We start from the raw sequence: 14650 nt of genomic DNA, 5'->3' as shown, positions 1-14650 counted from the left end.
TGAGGAGTATAGGTTTCAACTCTTCTTTGGACATTTGGTAGAGTTCACTGGTGAAGCCAGCTGGTCCTGGATTTTTATTTGGGGGGAGGTTTTTGATGGTTGTTTCAATTTCTTCACTGCTGATTGCTCTATTTAGATTTTCAAATTCTTTATGATTTAGCCTAGGAAGGTTATATATTTCTAGGAACTTATCCATTTCTTTTAGGTTATTGAATTTAGTGACATATAGTCTTCGATATTATTCTAGTATGATCCTTTCCATACCTGTGATGTCTGCGGTGACTTCTCCTCTTTCATTTCTAACTTATTTATATAGGTCTTTTCTCTTTTTTTTTCTTAGTCTAGCCAGGGGTTTGTCAATTCCATTAGTTTTTTCAAAGAACCAGCTCTATGTTTTATTAATTTTTTGTACAGTTGTTTTGTTCTCTCATTCAATTCTGCTCTAATTTTCTTTCTTCTGCTGACTTTGGGTTGCTTTTGTTCTTTTTCTGGTTCTTTAAGATGTGATGTTTGGTTGTTTACTTGGGATTTCTCTTGTCTCTTGAGATAGGCCTATAATGATATAAACTTCCCTCTTGTTACTGCTTTTGCTGCATCCCAGAAGTTTTGATATTTTGTATTGACTTTCTTTTTTGTCTCTATATATCTTTTGATCTCATCTTTTATTTTTTCTTTGACTCAGTCAATTTTTAGTAGTATGTTGTTTAATCGCCATGTATTTGTGGGTTTCTTGACTTCTTTTTTGCAGTTGATTTCTAATTTCAAGGCACTATGATCAGAGAATATGCTTGGTATAGTTTCAATCTTATTGAATTGGCTGATGCTAGTTCTGTGACCCAGCATATGGTCTATCCTTGAGAATGTTCCATGTTCAATGGAGAAGAATTTATAATCTGTTGTTCTGTGATGAAAGACTCTATAAATGTCAGTAATGTCCATTTAGTCTAGTGTTTCATTTAAGGCCAATATTTCTTTATTGATTTTCTGTTTGGTTGATCTGTCAAGAGCTGTGAATGGAGTATTAAGGTCCTCAACTATGATTGTGTTTCTTCCTTTAGTTCTGTGAGTAGTTGCTTTATATTTTGGTGGTCCCTGGTTGAAAGCATATATATGAAGAAGTGCTATATTTTCTTGATGCAGTGTCCCCTTTATCATTATAAAGTATCCAACTTTGTCTGTTTTTGTCTATGTTGTCTTCAAATTTATTTTGTCAGATATAAGTATGGCTACACCTGCTTTTTGGTGGATGTCATTTGCATGGAGAATCATTTTTCAAACTTTTACTTTGAATCTTCCTTTGTCTTTGCAGCTTAGAAGTGTCTCTTGTCAGCATATGGTTGGGCTTTGCCTCTTTATTGGTCTATTCAGGCCATTTACATTTGGGGTATATAATTATTGATGTATGAGGATTTCCTATATCTATCTTACCTTTTGTTTTCTGGTAGCTCTGTGTCTCCATTGTTTCTTTTCTGTTATACTTCGGTCTGTTTATTTGTTGTTGTTTGGTGGTGTTTCATACTTCTTTCCTCTAGGTCCTTATTTTTATTTTTATTTAGTTTATTTATTTATTTATTTATTTATTTATTTATAATTTTTATTTTTGTTTAAAGTATTACAGATGTCCCTTTTCTCCCCAGTGACCCTTTCCCCCCGTTCCTTCCCCCTCCCTAGTCACTCTCCCCACCATTGTCCGTGTCCTTGGGTTGTGCATATATGCATATAAATTCTTTGGTTACTCTCTCCCCCTCCACCTCCTCTCTCCCTTCCCTCTGACATTTCGTCAGTCTCAACTATGCTTCCATGTCATTGAATCTATTCTGCTCGTCAGTTTATTAAGTTCTTTAGATTCCCCATATAAGCGAGATCATGTGATATTTTTCTTTCGCTGCCTGGCTTATTTCACTTAGCATAATATTCTCCAGGACCATCCATACTGTCCCAAAGGGTACGAGATTCTTCTTCTTTACAGCTACGTAGTATTCCATGGTGTAAATGTCCCACAGCTTTTTAACCCACTCATCTACTGATGGGCACTTGGGCTGTTTCCAGATCTTAGCTATTGTAAACTGTGCTGCTATGAACATCGGGGTACATATATCCTTTCTGATGAATGTTTCAGGATTCTTAGGATACATTTCTAGGAGTGGAATCACTGGGTCAAATGGCAGCTCCATTTCTAATTTTTTGAGGAACCTCCATACTGTTTTTCATAGTGGCTGCACCAGTCTGCATTCCCACCAGCAGTGTACTAGGGTTCCCCTTTCTCCACACCCTCGCCAGCACATGTCCTTTGTTGATTTGTTGATGGCTGCCATTCTGACAGTTGTGAAGTGTTACTTCATTGTGGTTTTAATTTGCATCTCTCTGATGATTAACGACTTTGAGCATTTTCTCATGTGTCTCTTGGCCATCCGTATGTCCTCTTTGGAGAACTGTCTATTTAAGTCCTTTGCAGATTTCTTAATTGGGTTGTTTGTCTTTCTCTTGCTGAGTGCTATGAGTTCTTTGTACACTTTGGAAATTAACCCCTTCTCAGATTCATCCTTGGCAAATAGGGCAAGAGAAACAAAGGAAAAAATAAACATATGGGACTACATCAAACTAAAACGCTTCTGCACAGCAAAAGAAAACAGCCTCAAAATATGTCCTTATTTTTAAAGCTATGTGTCCTTCTTTGGAGAGTTTTATGTGTGGTTACTATTAGGTTTATAAAAAATATAGTTGCAAATATACAATAGTATTTTTTCTTTTGAGTGCTTCTGATGTTCATCTTTTGCCAGTTCAAACCCTTACCCCCTTCTCTTTTGTGGTTTTGTTGTCACAAATTATACCTGTTTATGTCTAAGTTTTTTGGTGATCTTACTGGTCATTGTGACATTATGTTCTTTATTTTGTGTACAGTAACTCCCTTTAGTATTACCTGCAATGGAGGTTTCTGTTGATCAAATCTCTCAGCTTCTGTGTGTCTGGGAATATCTTTATTTCTCCTTCATATTTAAAGGTTAATTTTGCTGGATATGTTATTTGTGGCTGGTAATTTCTCTCTTTCAGACATTTGAATATTTGGGTCCACTCTCTTCTGGCTTGTAAAGTTTTTGCTGATAATTCGGATAAAATTCTAATGGGTTTACATTTGTAGGTCACTCCTTTCTTTTCCCTGACTACTTTGAGAATTTTTCCATTGTCATTAATAATTGACAATTTTAATACATTGTGCCTTGGAGAGAGGTCCCCTTTGGACTGAGGTAACTAGGTGTTCTATTTGCTTCTTGGATTTGAGGATCTAGTTCTTTCCATAGATTTGGGAAGTCCCCATCCACTGTTTGAATAGACTCTCTGTTTTCTTCTCCTTCTCTTCTTTTTCTGGAATGCCTGTTATTCTAATATTGCTTTTTCTGATAGAGTCAGATAGTTCTCATAGAGCTCTTTCATTTTCCTTTATGCTCAGGTCTCTCTCTTTTTCCCTCTGTGTCATTTCTAGATTCCTATCTTTGATATCACTCATTCTTTCCTCCTACTGGTTGTCTCTGTTTACTATGCTCAGTAGATCATTTCTAATCTCCTTTATTGCATGCTTCAATTTCAGAATCTCTGATTGCTTCTTTTTAAAAATTTCAATCTTTTGTTAAAGTACTCATTTTGTTCATTGATTTGTTTTCTGAGTGTACTGAATTGCCTGTCTGTATTTTCTCGCATCTCTTTGAGTATTTTCAGAATTGCAATCTTGAAATCTCTCCCATTTATATCACATATTTTCATGTGTTCCAGCTTGTTTCCTGGGACTTTTTAATTTTCTTTCTGATCATCCTCATTACTGTGGTTGTTCATGATATTTGCTCCTCTTCTTTGTCTAGGCATAAATGTCCCTTATATAGCAATGTTCTCTGAAGAGGTCTTTCTACTATTTTCCAGTAGATTATGCTGAATTGCAAGATTTTTTTTTTTTTTAACCTCTGTGATCTCCCAGACTTGACCTTCATGGGCTTCCATACAGCCACACTGCTTAGGGGTGGAGTTTGTTTTCCCTCACAATTGTGGCAACCTCGACATCCATGGGGTCCCACACCAAACACCAAACCCAGGATCAGTTACAGAGGGAAACCGCTCTTCCCTGCAATAGCTCTTGGTTTACAAATAAAATGTTCCTCAACTTGACACCAAGGGCAATAGGATGTGAGTTTGGGGAGTCAAAAGAGCAGCGGGTCTCTGTGGTTCTGTTTCTTTGTCCAAAACCAACCAGCCATCAGGGGACAGTCATGTGGCAGAGCCCCACACTCTGTTAGGTGACTGCTGGCTCAATCACTGTTCTCTCTGTTTGCCCAGCTGGACTGCTCCATGCAGCTCTTTGTTCCTCCTGGCTGCCTGAAAGAAGCACCTGCTACTGCCAGCTTCCTCTTCTCTATGCCACAAGCTCCTGGATGCAGGGCTGTGTCTGTGTGCTGTCTGAGCTTTCCTCTCTTCTCATCTCCCTGCTTATTCTTGGCTTCCCACCTTTGGATGTTTCAGTGTGTGAGTCTTTCAGTTGTGCCTTTCTATTGAGTAGGGGAATCTTTGTTGAATTATAGTTGGTCAATTTGTTGATTTTTTAAAAAAATATATCTTTATTGATTTCAGAGAGAGGAAAGGAGAGGGAGAGAGAGAGATAGAAACATCAATGATGAGATAGTCATTGATCAGCTGCCTAGCCCACAACCTGGGCATGTGCCCCAACTGGGAATCGAACCCCAATCGCTTGGATCCTAGGTCGACGCTCAACCACTGAGCTACACCCGGCCAGGCTAATTTGTTGAAATTTCAAGGAGAGAGACTAAGGATATCTCTCAGGCCACCGTTGCTCTGACATCACTCTGATGTAATCTTTTTTAAAATCCTTACCTTAGGGTATGTTTTTATTGATTTGAGAGAGAGAGAAAAAGAAAGAGAGAAACATCAATGTGAGAGAGAAACATTAACCAGTTGCCTCCTGCATGTGCTCTGACCAGGGATTTAACCCACAACCTTGGTATGTGCTCTGACTTAGAATAGAACCCACAACCTATTGGTATTGGAGACCAGGTTCCAACCAACTGAGCAACACTGACAAAGCTTGACATATAATATGCATTTGATTTTCCTGCCCACAATGCTTTTGCTAGCAGTACCATTCAAAACTCATGGAAAGCATTATCCATTATCAAGATATTCTGTACAACAATGTTTCTGATCAGGAAACTCATTTCACAATAAAACACATGCAGCAATGCACTTATGCCTATGAAAATAATTTGTCTCACCAAATTTCTCACTACCCAGAAGCGGCTTTCCTAATAGACATGTGGAATGCAGATAATAGTCTAGAAGGATAGGGTTCTATCTTATATTATGCAGTATATGCTTTGAATTAGAGTTCCATATATGATGCTGTGTCACTTATGGTCAAATATGTGAGTCTGAAGATCAAGGTGTTACACATGACTCCTTTTATTGTAATATTTAATAACTCATTCTCAGAGATTTTGCTTCTCTCTCTACAACTTTAAGTTCTACTGGTTTGGTGGCTTTATTTTCTAAGGATAGAATGCCTCTACCAGTTGATGCAGTGTGATTTACTGAATTGAAGATGAGATTGTCACCTGACTGTTTCAGGATTTGATGTCTCTAAAGCAACAGGCAACAAAAAGTGTTACTGCTGACTGGGGCAATTGATCCTGATTACCAAGGGGAAATCAGATTGGTACTACACAATATGGTCTAAAACCCAGGACATTCTCTTGGGTGCCTGTTACTATTTCCTTGTCTAATAGTAAAAGTTAATGGAAAACTACATCAAAACAGGATTCAGGCACTTCAGGAATGAAGTTTTGGGTTACATCAACAGATAAGAGTAGTGACTTGGTGAAGTCTTGATTGAGGTAGAGGAAACTTGGAATAGATAGTGAAGAAAAGAAGTTATAAATATCATGACAGCTTCATGACCAGCTGCATAAAGACTGTAGTAGCTATGTATATTTCATTCTTTGCTTGTTTGCTATCTTTCCAAGAATATACATATGTAATTGTATATATTAACTTTCTTCTACTATCTCCTTATATTTCTTATGTTATAGTTTTTTAAGAGATTATTTTCCATTTAGTATGAGGCAAGAGAAAATTCAAATATACTGTGACTGAATTTGGGTAGTAACGTTGCATAGAGTGGATACTATGATTGTTGAGAATTTGTCTCTACTGATTTTGAAGAGAGAATGTCTTCATTTGTACTGAGAATAGTTGTATCTTGTTAAGTGGAAACATAGAGTTGTGTTGTTGTTTATGAAAGAATATACATAAGATGTAAGTTGTCAAAGGGGTGGACCAGTGCATAACTTGTTTCTTAGGTGTGTATCCACCCTTTTATACTCTGCTTTGTGATGTTGGAGTTGGGATTCCAAACACATTTCTTTTTTGCCACCTTACTTCCTGTTCGAATCTTACACAGAGGAGACACTAGAGGAAGTGTCAGGGTGGGAAGAAGAAGAAAAGACTCCTATTTTCTTCTTTCTTCGCATGGACTCATTTATTTGTGGTTTCTATGATCATCACCTCAGCAATACTTCTTCTGCATCCCAGAAGCAGAAGTTCTGTCATGTGGCAGCAGTTGAATCAAGTTTGAAGTGTTCCCAACACTTACAGAATTAACTGAAAAATGTCTTGTCTCAGAGACACCAGATCTACTGGCCAGAACCTTCACCTCAGAGATCGGAGTCTTAGCTCCACAGCTTCTTCCTCTAAGGTTCTACGTTTAACAATTCTAATGTTTTCTGTTATTTCCCCTTGTCCTAGGAGTGGTAACTACTTCTTGTATTTGCAACCTTCATAATACTTTAGAGTCCTCTTTTTATCTGTTCAGTTACCTACCTAACAATTTTAGTGGTAAATTGTTATTTGATTATCTCTGAACAGAGAAATAGTTGGATTTCTGTTCCTGACTTGACCCTGACTGATATTGAATGTCTCAGAAAAAAAACAATTTAATTGGGAGAAAATTGTGTGTAGAAAGTGAAAAATGTAGGACAAAGGAAACCATCTTATAAATATTTGAATTTTTTGATCAAAGGAGTAACTAGACTGAGATGTCCTGTTTCATCCTAGTTTCAGCTGATGAGTAGACCTACTGGCAGTTGCTGTAGGAATAACCCCCAAATTACAAGCTAAAACATGTTCTTCCTATTTTCATGTTTACAAATTATTTTCTGTCTCTTTTGTCAAGGGGTTCACTCTAGTGTTGTAGGTGAGACTCTAGCACCTGTGGGCAATGCTAGTGATTCTCTTTCCCAGCAGTAAATTCCATGTAGCTTATTTGTTAAATGCCATTTACGATATGTCAAATGACACATTTAGCTTACTTTCTAAAAATTTCAGGATGTAAAAACTATAGATTATGCATGAATGCTCAAGGATGTATTACTATTAATGTCTACTAAACTGTTAAGTGAAGCTCACAATGAAAATAGAAAGCAAATGTCTAAAAATTGGGCAAAGGACCTAAATAGATACTTCTCCAAAAAGGACATACAGATTGTCAATAGACATATGAAAAGATGCTCAACATCAGTAATTATCAGAGAAATGCAAATTAAAACCACAATGAGATATCACCTCACACCTATCAGAATGCTGTCATTAATAAATCCACAAACAAGTTTTGGTGAGGATGTGCTGGCCAGTTAGATCTGGTGTCCCTAAGACAAGACTTTTTTCAGTTAATGAAGTGTTGGAAACATTTAAAATTTGATTCAACTGTTGCACTGTTGGTGGGAATGCAGATTGGTGCAACCACTATGAAAAACACTATGGAAATTCCTCAAAAAATTAAAAATGGAATTGCCTTATGACCCAGCAATTTCAATTCTGGGTGAGTATCTGAAGTAACCCAAACACTTATTCAAAATAATATATACACCCCTCTGTTCACTGTAGCCAAGCTATGGAAACAACCCAAGTGCCCATCAATAGAAAAGTTTATAAAAATTTGGTGGTACATGTATACAATGAAATATTACTCTGTCATAGAAAAGGAAATCTGACAATTTCTGACAGCATGTATACACCAAGAGAGTATTAAGATAAGAGAAATAAGTTAGAGAAGGACAAATACCACACTGTTTCACTTATTGTGGAATATAAAGAACAAGATAAATGAACAAACAAAACAGAAACAGACTCATAGATACAGAGAACAGATTAATGGCTGCCAGAAAGGGGACGGGGGACTGGGTGAAAATGTGAAGGAATTGAGAATTACAAATTGGTAGTTAAAAAGTAGTCATGGAGATGATAATACTGTAATAACTATGTATGGTGACAGTTGGGTATGATTGTTTAACCACTATGTTGTACATCTGAATCAAATACAAAATAACATTGAGTGTAAAGTGTAATTGAAAAAATCTTAAAAATATATTAAAAGGGGGAAAAAAGAAAGTGAATGTCCCTTTTCATCCCCAATTTAATAATAAATAATTATATAACATTACCTATAGAAATCAGAAAAACATGAAGAATGTTCTAATAGCAAAGTCTGAGATATTTAGGACAAAGTTATAAGTTTTATTTTTTTCAGTCAATAACTTAAAACTACAAAAATAAATTTTATCTAACAAGCAGATATCTAGAATATGCACAGATTTCTAAAATAAGAATATGAGTAGATATAATAAAATTATGCATAATTAAAAAGTATCAGAAAGTATTTTTTTCCACTTTAAATATTTTTTAATTTTTCAATTACAGTTGACATACAATATTGTATTAGTTTCAGGTGTACAAACAGTGATTAGACATTATATAACTTACAAGTGACCATCTCAATAAATCTCCTACCCATCTAACACCATACATAATCATTACATCTCAGTGACTATTCTGTAACTACCAATTTGTACTTCTTAATCCCTTCACATTTTTTACCTATATCCCCAACCCCCCTTCCCATCTGGCAACAGTCAAAATGTTCTTTGTTTTTATGAGTCTCTTTATATTCTGTTTATTTTTTTTTTTAGATTCAATTGTTGATTGATATGTATTTGTTGCCATTTTATTGTTCATAATTTTTATTTTATTTTTTTGTTCTTCTTAAACCAGACCCTTTAACATTGCATGTAATACTTCTTTAACTTTTTCTTGTCTGGGAAGATCTTTATTTGTCCTTCAATTATAAGTGATAGCTTTGCTTGGTAAAGCAATCTTGGTTGTAGGTCCTTGCTGTTCATCACTTTGAATATTTTGTGCCAATCCCTTCTGGCCTGTAAAGTTTCTGTTGAGAAATCAACTGACAGTCTTATGGGAGCTCCCTTGTAGATAACTAATTGCTTTTCTCTTGCTGCTTTTAAGATTCTCTTCTTGTCTTTCAACACTGGCATTTTAAATATAATGTGTCCTGGTGTGTGCCTCTTTGGATTCATCTTGTTTGGAATTCTCTGTGCTTCCTGGACTTGTATTTTTATGTCTTTCAACAAGTAATATTTTTGCCATCATTTTTCACATAGATTTTCAATTCCTTGCTCCCTCTCATCTCCTTCTGCTAGTCCCATGATGTGAATGTTGGTAGGCTTGAAGTTGCCCCAGAGGCTCCTTAAACTATCCTAATTTTTTTTTTTGGATTTATTTTTCCTTTTTCTGTTCTGATTGGGTGTTCCGCTTCTTTATCTTTCAGTTCTCTAATTTGAACCTCTGCTTCATCTACTGCATTGTTGATTCTCTGAAATATATTCATTTCAGTTAATGTATTCTTCATTTTTGACTGATTTGTTTTTATGTTTTCTATTTCTGTTTCTGTTTTCTATCTCTTTGTTGAAATTCTCATTAATTTCATTCACTCTCCCCCTAAGTTCATTGAGCATCCTTACAACCAGTGTTTTGAACTCTGCATCTAGTACATTTCTTTTTTCCATTTTGTTTCTAGTTCTTTTTTGGAAGTTTTATTCTGTTCTTTTTTTGGGACACATTTCTTTGTCTCCTCATTTTGGCAGCTTTTCTGTGTTTGTTTTTATATATTAAGTAGAGCTTCTAGGTCTTCCAGGTTGGTAGAGTTACCTATGTAATAAGTGTGCTATAGGGTTCAGTGGCACAGCCTTCTCACTCAACTGAGCTCTCCAGGTGCACTCTCATGTAGGCTGTGTATTCCCTCCTGTTGTAGTTGAGCCTTGATTCTTATTGGCACATCAATTAGAGGGATTTATTCCCAGGCCAATCAGATGCAAGGACTGGCTACAACCACTGTGAAGGATAAGCTGTTCAAGGGCCCATTCCACAGAGCAGGACTTATTTCACTGGGGCTCTGGTGCCCACTGAGGCCACCCCTTGAGTGTGTTGCTTGTGGGGGTGGTTGGGTGGTGCTTTGGTGTGGTCTGATATCTACTGGGTGTGCTGGCTCTGGGGTGTCCCTGGAGGTGCAGACCAAGGTTGGTCACCACCTTTGTTTTGCCCAGGGCTACCAACATGAGCTACAAATCAATATGAAGATGGCTGCTACTTGTGCTGGGCTTGGAGGTGCCTGGGAGGGGCCAAGCTGTGAATCAAAGCCAGCTGCTACTAGTGGCTGACCTGGAGCCACTTAGCGAGAGGTACAGGGAATGTAAGGCCAAATGTTTCTTGTTTGAGAGATTTTAGGGAAGTCCAAACCATGAACTAAGGCAAGCCATTGGTATGGAAAAGACACTGGAAACAGCTTGGGTTTGCCTGCAAGTTGGGTGTGCTGGATCACAGGGCATCAACAGGGCATGGTGAAAAGTAACAAGTGGATGATAACTCTGATATGGCACCCATCTGCTGATTCTATGGGGGTAGGGCTCAGAAAGTAAATATTGGCCTCTGCCAGAACTTCTGTCTGGGAGAAAACTGCCAGTCTAGCTCTCAACCTGATGACAGACAATTCAATTCCTCCATGTTTGTCACTGGTGCCTTTAGAGTTGCTGTCCAGTGCTAGAGCTCAGAACTGTTGAGTCAAGTTAAGTCTGTGCATGGGCCCTTTAAATGCAATGCCTGGGACTTCAGTAGCCCTCTGCCTCAACCACAATACCCACTGGTTTTTACAACCAGAAGTTATGGGGACTTATCTTTCTGGCACTGGAACTCTTGGCTGGGTGGCCTCCTGTGGGTCTGGGACCCTTGGTTCCTGAGGGGGGGTCTTCACAGCCAAGATATCATTCCTAATTTTTATCTGCCAAACTCAGATGTGAGACCAGCTCTTTCTGAGTCTCCACCCTTCCTACAAGTCTGCATATAGCTTTTTCATATACTTAGTTTGTAGGACTTCTATTCAGCTAGATTTTATGCATGTATGAATAATGCTTGTTCTGTAGTTTAGTTACAATTTTGATGTGGTTGTGGGAGGATGTGAGTACCCCATTTACCTATGCTGCCATCTTTACCAGAAGCCAAGACTCAGAATATCTTTTCAATATCTATTTACTGACAATTAATATCTATTTCAAGATTTGTAATTTGTACCTACTTCCTCCATTGCAAAGACTGTGATCATAAAGGCAAGAGGATGTCTTAGTATTTTTATAACCTAATACAGTGTCTATTATTGCTAAAACACATTTCTACATAATTTAAAATAATGCAAATTAATTTTCCTATAATTCTGAAGATCTGAAGTCTAAAATAGGTTTCCCTGGGCTAAATTCAAGATGTGTCCTATTAGAGGCTCTAGGAGAAATACATTTATTTGCCTTATCCAGTTTCTAGAAACTGCCCACAGTCCTTTGAGGGGTTATTATTCTGCCTACTGCACTGATCTGTAGCAGAGAACAAATATTTTTGAGTCAATGGCCACAATAAAGTTGCACTTTGTCCCCAAAAGTAGGGATAAAAAATTTCCATGTAAATGTTTATTATGCAATGGTTAAGGATATTGTGCAGTGATAGGCAATGCTATGGTGAGCATTGTTTCTAAAGAATCATTATAGCTGTACTAAAATAATTATTAATTATTTACATATTATGTTATACTATGTTTAATTTGAATTATCTAAGTATCTATGTTTAAAGAGTAAATGAATTTGGCAAAGTAGCAGGATGCAAAATCAACATCCAGAAATCGATGGCATTTTTAAACACTCTCAGAAAGAGAAACTAAAAAAAAAATCCCATTTACCATTGCAACAAAAAAATAAGATACCTTGGAATAAACTTAAGCAAGGAGGTTAAAAGACCTATACTCGGAAAACTACAAGACATTATAAAAAGAAATAGCCCTGGTCAGTGTTTCTCAGTGGTTAGAGAGCTTTCACACTGAAGAATTGGAGGTTTCATTTCCCATCAAGGGGATGCACCTGGGTTGCAGGTTCACTCACCACCCCCATTCAAGGTGCATGTGGGAGGCAACCAGTAGGCAATCAGTTGATGTCTATCTCCCAAATTGATGTCTCTCTCTCACTCTCTCCCTTTCTTCCCCCTTTCCACTCTCTGAAAAGCAATAGAAAGAACATCCTCAGGTGAAGATGAACAAAAATTTAAAAAGAGAAAAAAGAAATAGAGAAAGATACAAACAAATGGAAGAATATATCCTGTTCATGAATTGGAAGAATTAACATCATTAAAATGTTCATACTACCCAAAGCAATCTATCTATTCAATGCAATTCCTATTAAAATACCAACAACATATTTCACAGAGCTAGAACAAATATTCCAAAAATTTGTATGGAACTAAGAAAGACCCCGAATAGCCTCATCAATCTTGAGAAAGAAGAACAAAGTTGGAGGTATCACAATACCAATATCAAACTATACTACAAAGCCATTTTAGTCAAAACAGCCTGGTACTGGCACAAGAACAGGCATATAGATCAATGGAATAGAACAGAAACCTCAGAAATTGACCCACATCATTTTGGTCAATTAATATTTGACAAAGGAGGCAAGAGCATACAATGGAGCAAAGGCAGTCTCTAAAATAAATGGTTTTGGGATAATTGGACAGGTACATGCAAAAAAATGAAATATATCACCAACTTACACAAAACACAAGAATAAACTAAAAATAGATTAAAGACTTAAATATGTCATGAATCCATAAAAATCCTGGAAGAAAACAGTAAAATCTCATGTAGCAGAATTTTCTCTGATATATCTCTTAGGGCAAGAGAAACAAAGGAAAAAAATAAACAAATGGGACTACATCAAACTAAAAAGCTTCTGCACAGCAAAATAAACTATCAACAAAATGAAAAGTTAACCCACTTTATGGTAGAACATATTTGCCAATGACACATCTGATAAGGGGTTAATTTTCAAGATATATAAAGAACATATACAGCTTAACAAAAGGAAAACAAATAACCCAACTAAAAAATGAGCACAGGACCTGAATAGGCACTTCTCCAAAGAGGACATACAAATGGCCAAGAGACATATGAAAAAATGCTCAGTGTCACTAATCATCAGAGATTCAAATTAAAACTACAATGAGATATCACTTCACACCTGCCAGAATAGTTACCATGAATAAATCAACAAATGACAAGTCTAGAGAGGATGTGGAGAAAACGGAACTGTTAGTACACTGCTGGTGGGAATGCACATTGGTGCAGCCACTGTGAAAAACAGTATGGAATTTACTCAAAAACTTGAAAATGGAATTACCCTTTGACCCAACAGTCCCACTTCTAGGAATATATACTAAGAAGCCTTGAGCACCAATCGGAAAGAATATATGCACCCCTGTGTTCACAGCAGTGTTATTCACAACAGCTAAGATATGGAAACAGCCCAAATGCCCACCAGTAGATGATTGGACAAAAAAGCTGTGGTACATTTACACAATGGAATACCATGCAGCGGTAAGAAAGAAGGATTTCTTGCCCTTTGAGACAGCATGGAAGGATGTGGAGAGTATTATTCTGAGTGAAATAAGCCAGTCAGAGAAAGACAAATATCACATGATCTCACTTACAAGTAGAATCTAATGAACATAATAAACTAATGAACAAATTAGGTCCAGAGGCATGGAGGCATGGTACAGACTGATATATCTTGGAGGAAGTAATGGGAAGAGATTAACCAAAGAACTCATGTACATGTTTGCATAACCAATGGACACAGACAATAGTCTGGGGAAAACTTGGGGTTGGGCAGGGGCTGGCAGTAGGGGGCTAAATGTGGTGGGAAATTGGGGGACACCTGTAATACTGTCAGCAATAAAATAATAAAATAGAATAATAAAAAATAAAATTTTACATTTACAGAAAAATTAAGACACTTCAGAGTCCCATGTTCCTGGCACCAGTTTCACCAATTATTAACATCCCACACTGATATGGTCTTTGTTACACTTAATAAACCAATATTAATACATTATTATTTTTAAAATGCACATTGATATGTGGGAGTAACAAATTTCTTTAGACGGTATAACTGTCACTTGAAATGTTTAATTGATACATATAGTAAGACAGTGAACATCTTCATATTTATTTTGACTTGTGCAAGTATTTCTAGAATAAGTTCTTTAAAGTATTACTTCTGATTGGGTGGGTAAATACAACTTAATTTTTTGTAAAACTATCAAATGCTTCTCAAAGGAGGTCTTAATTTATACTACTGTCAAAACTGAATGGATAATGCTTGTTTTCCCACATTATCACCAACACTATATATCACCAGTCTCTTCAGCTTTTAGTAAT

General features: G+C 36.7%; 1 protein-coding gene across 8 annotated transcripts in view; it reads left to right on the top strand.

Annotated features, from left to right (window-relative positions):
- SUGCT (succinyl-CoA:glutarate-CoA transferase) overlaps nucleotides 1-14650 on the top strand; it is an 844228-nt gene that overhangs the window by 470048 nt on the left and 359530 nt on the right. The window contains exon 13 of one of the 8 annotated variants that reach the window (XM_081148076.1): nucleotides 12441-12476. The exons of 6 other annotated variants lie outside the window; for them this stretch is intronic. In XM_081148076.1, coding sequence (XP_081004202.1) covers nucleotides 12441-12446 — 6 coding nt within the window. In that variant the 3' untranslated portion in view covers nucleotides 12447-12476. Of the gene's footprint in view, nucleotides 1-10448; nucleotides 10578-12440; nucleotides 12477-14650 lie in introns of those variants that run through there. One more of the 8 variants, XM_081148083.1, reaches the window with a different exon arrangement.

This window comes from Miniopterus schreibersii (assembly GCF_964146895.1).
Source record: "Miniopterus schreibersii genome assembly, chromosome: 9".
Taxonomy (NCBI): domain Eukaryota; kingdom Metazoa; phylum Chordata; class Mammalia; order Chiroptera; family Miniopteridae; genus Miniopterus; species Miniopterus schreibersii.
Note: the sequence above shows the minus strand (reverse complement) of the source record. Positions and strands in the feature narration are given on the sequence as shown.